General features: G+C 39.0%; 1 protein-coding gene across 1 annotated transcript in view; it reads right to left on the reverse strand.

The window, feature by feature from the left end:
- The window catches only part of SORT1 (sortilin 1), a 78025-nt gene extending 72449 nt beyond the window's left edge, over positions 1-5576 (reverse strand). The window contains exons 1-5 of the mRNA XM_053706761.1: positions 5305-5576; positions 3465-3521; positions 3236-3309; positions 1956-2058; positions 1690-1854 (exon numbers count right to left, since the gene is read on the reverse strand). Of these exons, the coding sequence (XP_053562736.1) occupies positions 1690-1854; positions 1956-2058; positions 3236-3309; positions 3465-3521; positions 5305-5526 (621 nt within the window). The 5' untranslated portion in view covers positions 5527-5576. The remainder of the gene's footprint in view (positions 1-1689; positions 1855-1955; positions 2059-3235; positions 3310-3464; positions 3522-5304) is intronic.
- Between the last annotated feature and the right edge of the window lie 424 nt (positions 5577-6000).

Consider the following 6000-nt stretch of genomic DNA (forward strand, 5'->3'; position numbering starts at 1 on the left):
TCCAGATTGCAGTGGGTCAAGAAGGGAGTTTGATGTAAGGAAATGGGATAGGCGTGCATATACTAGTTTTTCGAGAAGCTTTGAGGCAAGAGTGAGGAGGGAAATAGAGCGGTAGATGGATGGGGAGGAAGGATCAAGGGAAGGTTTTTTGAGGATAGGAGTGACCAGTGCATGTTTCAGCGATGAGGGAAATATACCGGTGCTGAGGGAGAGGTTGAAAGTGTGTGTTAGTATAGGGGTAAGGGTAGCAGAGAGGGAGGGGAGTAGCTATGAGGGGATAGGGTCAAGGGGACAGGTACTGAGGTGAGAGTGCAGTATAAGTGCCGAAACTTCTTCCTCAGTAACAGGGGAGAATGAGCTAAGTTTAAGGTTATGTGGGTTGTGGTTGATTGAGAGCATTTGAGGGGGGGAGAGAATGGAATTATGTTGAGAGCCGATTTCATTTCTGATGGAGTCGATTTTGTTATTGAAGTGGCTGGCAAAGTCTTGAGCTGACAGAGAAGTTGTATTAGGTGGTGGGGGGAGGGCGGAGGAGAGTATTGAAAGTGGAGAAGACGTTTTGGGTTTGAAGAAAGATTAGAGATAAGAGTAGAGAAGTAGTGTTGCTTATGGAGATTAAGGGCAGAATAGTAGGAGTTCAAGATGAATTTGTAATGAAGAAAATCAGCTGAACTCCGAGATTTTCTCCAGTGCTGCTCAGCAGTACGGGAACATCTGCGTAAATACTGTGTCAGAGGAGTATGCCAGGGCTGAGGATGAGTGTGTGATTTCCGAGCTATGTTAAGAGGGGAGACAATGTCAAGGACGGATATAAGGGTGGAATTATAGTGGCAGATAGATTGTTCAGGGCAGGAAAAGGAGGAGAAGGATGAGAGGAGAGGTTTGAGGGAATTCGCAAGCTGTTGCTGATCTAATGACATAATGCTTCTGTGAAGTTTGGTGTGAGGAGTAGAAGGAGGGAGAGTTGTAGGGAGGGATGATATGTTGCAAGTAAGGAGATGGTGGTCAGAAAGAGGGAGTTTGTGAAGTTTGAGAGAGTGCATAGATAGCTAAAGATCAGGTCAAGAGAGTGACCATCTTTGTGAGTGGGAAAATCAGTCTATTATGACAAACCGAAAGAGGAAGCGAGTTGCAGAAGTTGTTTTGCAGATGAGGCAGTGGGATTGTCAAGAGAGATGTTGAAGTCGCCAAGAATGAGGGCAGGGGTGTCTGAGGAAAGGCAATAAGGTAGCCAGGCAGCCAAGTGATAAAGAAATTGAGTTGAGGAGCCAGGGGGTCGGTATATGACTGCAACACATACAGAGAGAGGGGAGAATAAGTGAATCATGTGGGTTTCGAACGAGGGAAATGTGAGGGAAGAGATGGGTTGTATTTGTTTAAAGTTGCAACGAGAGGAAAGTAAAATACCTACACCACCTCCTTGTCTATTACCAGACCTAGGAGTGTGGCTGAAGTGGAGACCCCCATGTGACAGAGCAGCAGTGGATGCCGTGTCTACGGGAGAGAGACAGGTTTCTGTTAGGGCCAGAAGGTTGAGGGAGCGGGAAATAAAGAGGTCATGTATAGAAGTGAGCTACATTTATGTAATGAGGAATTACATAAAATATAATTCCTCATAAATTATTTATGTTTAATGTCCTTTTAAAGAAATGTATAATGGTTTTAAAGTAATTTAACACAAGTACTCACATCTATGCTAAGCAGCAGCAAGTAGTTTGAATTCACTGGATTATAGGTCACTGGTACAAGCGGATGGAAAGGCAGATCAGTCTGAACAAAGGTCTTTGCAAAGTCCGAGGATCTGAATATGCGACCACCAAGGCTCCCTCCAGATACCTCAGCAATAAGAATGACCTAAAAGATGAGAAAAGTAAGTATGCCTCCAAAGAGAACTTTTTTTTTTTTTTTTTTAAAGGAAAAAGGACACATACTCTTGGCCTACAGTTATCACTCACCTTTCCTGAGTTTTCAGGCCCAACTCCCATACCAAACTCTGTGCGTATGTAAGTGTTGTTGATCTGGGATGTTATTTCTTGGAATGTCTTTCCATAATCAGCACTGGGGGGGAGAAATGTAATGCAGAGCTGGTTTAAAGACAAAATTATCTAGATACCTGCATAAGATCCAATCCAGTGTTCTCCCCAAGACCCCACCCGATCACTTCATAATGCCACCAGGCTACTTTATAATGTCACCCGGATGGTAAAACACTGCAATCATAATAAAAAGGCCTGATTGGCCAACTCATTTGTGGTCCATAGAAGACAAAACCATCACAAGAAAGACGTTATCTTATTCCTAGCTAAAATTCCCAGACTGCTGCCTCACTAGGTGTCAAATATTGCTTTAACCCAAATGTTATATTTGCCACCTATCATTAAAGACAATTTTTTATTTATTAATATATATATATATATATATATATATATATATATATATATATATATATATATATATATATATATACACACACACACACACACACGCATACACTCGATGGCCACTTTATTAGGTACACCTGTTCAATTGCTTGGTAACAAAAAATTCTAATCAGCCAATCACATGGCAGCAACTCAATGCATTTAGGCATCTAGACGTGCTGAAGACGACTTGCTGAAGTTCAAACCGAGCATCAGAAAGGGGATTTAAGTGACCTTGAACGTGGCATGGTTGTTGGTGCCAGACAGGCTGGTCTGAGTATTTAAAAAACTGCTACTGGGATTTTCACGCACAACCATCTCTAGGGTTTACAGAGAATGGTCCAAAAAGGAGAAAATATCCAGTGAGCGGCAGTTGTGTGGACGAAAAATGCCTTGTTGATGTTAGAGGAGAATGGGCAGGCTGGTTCGAGATAATAGAAAGGCAACAGTAATGTAGGGAATATTTTCTTGGCACACTTTGGGACATTAGTACCAAATAAGAATTGTTTAAACACCACGGCCTACCTGAATATTGTTGTATATGTATATATATATATATATATATATATATATATTTTTTTTTTTTTTTTTTATGTAGGGAAGTAGTGTGATAAAATGTATTGTTAATATGTTTTTTTAATGGCTGTAGAGGGTCCTTATTTAGCTTTTTCCCTACTTGAGTAGAGTGGTTTGAATGGATTTAAAATAAATAAAATTAGAAACTTGGCTATAAGCAAGACTGAGGGTAGTCGTAAAGTAAAGATTATTCCCAGAGTTAGTGCACACTCAGAATAGTTAATATAAAAATCACTTACCTTCTGTATAGCCTGGACTGTGCATATGTTATGACAAGCAGAGGCAAACGGAATGTTGTCAGAACCAGGATGACCTATAGATGTAAAAAGGTCAGAGGTCAAGAAGAACGTGATTGACAAACATTACAACAAATCACTTTGAAGATGCTATGAACTATTATGAGTTCCAATTTTGAGAATCACACCCTGCTAGCGTTTTTACTTCTTAAATAAATATACCAATGCTTACCCCAGTTCCATCTCCAATCCACACTAGAGACAGCTCACCACTTAGGTCAAATGAGCACTAAGAAAGAAAATAAAAATTATTTATAATATTTATCAAGAAAGAAAAAAGAAAAAAAAAAAAAAGTCAGAAATAGATCTCCAGAATTAACAAAAATCTCAACCATCACAGAATGACAAGTCAGACTTGGCAACTCCATTGCCTTAACAGGGCTCCTTTAAAGAGCCAAGCTTGGCAAGCTACTATGTTCAACGCAGCCCAGAATTCTGTTGTAGAATAAATATTGACTAGCGCTGCGGTGAAATTATATCTGAGATTCACACCCTGTCATTAAGTGGCCCAGCATCACAAATCCTGAATACAGCATTAAAGGGACACTGAACCCATTTTTTTTTCTTTCGTGATTCAGATAGAGCATGACATTTTATGCAACTTTCTAATTTACTCCTATGATCTAATTTTCTTCATTCTCTTGGTATCTTTATTTGAAATGCAAGAATGTAAGTTTAGATGCCGGCCCATTTTTGGTGAACAACCTGGGTTGTTCTTGCTGATTGGTGGATAAATTCATCCACCAATAAAAGTGCTGTCCGGAGTTCTGAACCACAAAAAAAAAAAAAAAAAAAAAAAAAAAAAAAAGCTTAGATTCCTTCCTTTTCAATTAAAGATAGCAAGAGAACGTTGAAAAATTGATAATAGGAGTAAATTAGAAAGTTGCTTAAAATTGCATGCTTTATCTGAATGACGAAAGAAAGAAAAATTGGGTTCAGTGTCCCTTTAATGTGCATTCTTATACTGTGAGAAAGTGATCTTAACATATTTATACCCAATTACTGGTTTTGGGATACATTTAAAATATATATCTTTAGATTAATAACACTCCTTTCTATATACACAAAGTGCTGATTTCATAATCTTTAGCATACAGAATATTAAGGGAGAATATGCATGGATTACACTCAAACCATATGATAAAAATCCATTCACAACTAATCCCAAATAGGTACCCACCACCCAAGCAAATTTAGTCAATCAACGCTTTTCTGTAGTTCTATTTACTCCTCTTTGTAAAAGTATTTAAAGTAAAAGAACAGGACAGCGCCAAAAGGTAGGGTCATTACTAGGACAGGCCCACATAAAGCACCTGACAAACTAGAATTTCAGGTTTCACTAAGCACTGCAGTGTTTGTGCAGAACCATTACAAAGACAAATGCAGAGGGTGACAGAATGGGCAAATGTCAGATTTAATATTGCAGGATCAACAATTTAATGTAGCAGAAGAAGCCCTTGTACCTGACAAATCAGTCTTGAGAAGGCAACTCTATAATCTGTATAGTACATTTCACATTTTTTATTGTATAATTTAACCTTGAGCACCAAAAATAAAAACTACTCCATGGTCTGTCATCTAGAACACAAATGGGAAGACCCATTTGATTTTAATAGAAAATTCAAGTAAAATAATAACTCTTTATTATACAAAGCTAATACTGTCAACAAACAATAATATGACTATATCAACAATGTATGAAAGATAGAAAGGCAATGACATCATTGCCTAATGCAGCAAGCAGGCTGGCATCATGTGGCTACCCATATTGCACCTTGTGACCAACACGCAACCACCCCTTTCCACCCTTCAATTGCTGGCAATAGACACCAGATCGTCCCTTTAAAAGGGAACGTTTATAATATATCCATGTTGCCGGGCTACAAAAAGCTGGAGCAGATTCTGAGCTGTAGTACACAACGGCAAACTGTATTTTTAATATAATTCCTTATTTAAAAGGAGCCGTACACCTACTCTAGCATTACCCCAATAAACCACTATTATTTACGCACTGTGGATGTGTCCTTGCTCAGCAGTCCATCGATGTCTTTTTGATTTCTGCACTTCCCATCAGATGCGGGTCCTGGGCTGCTGGTCTCCAGGCTCCTCCGTATCCGAGGCAATACGGGTTTAGCGTCCAGCAAATCCAAGGGGAAAGCAGCCTGGGACAGACCGACAATAACGAGTAGAAATAGGCCAAAGAGCCCCGTCCTATTCTCAACAGAGAACCCCATTACAACACCAACCCAGGCGAACAGCTACTGCAGACAGGTACAGAACTCCCTGTCACTGATAGGCTGGATAACCAATCACTCACTGTACTATTTGCTTTCTATTGGGTAAAACTCCTTCTGCAATATTGCCGGGATTGAGTAATCCCGCCTAATATGAATATGCTAATAAGTAACCCAGAAGTCTGCTTGGTTACTTAATTTTGACTGGCTCTAATACATTCTCCGAATTTTCATTGGTTACTAATGACAGACCTGTGTTTATGTTAGCTTCACGTGTAGCAAGAGTTAAAGAGAACATGCAGTTATAATGTTATAATTCCGTATACTATATATCATGCTATATAAACGTTACCATAGAAGATATAGAAGGGATACATACATAGTTAAATACGGTATACTATTCTTTTTCTATCTATTATTATTATAACACCACCTCTATTCCTTGTATTGTTCCCAGAATCAACAATATTATTC

The sequence above is a fragment of the Bombina bombina genome, chromosome 3 (genome assembly GCF_027579735.1).
Source record: "Bombina bombina isolate aBomBom1 chromosome 3, aBomBom1.pri, whole genome shotgun sequence".
NCBI classification, from domain to species: Eukaryota; Metazoa; Chordata; class Amphibia; order Anura; family Bombinatoridae; genus Bombina; species Bombina bombina.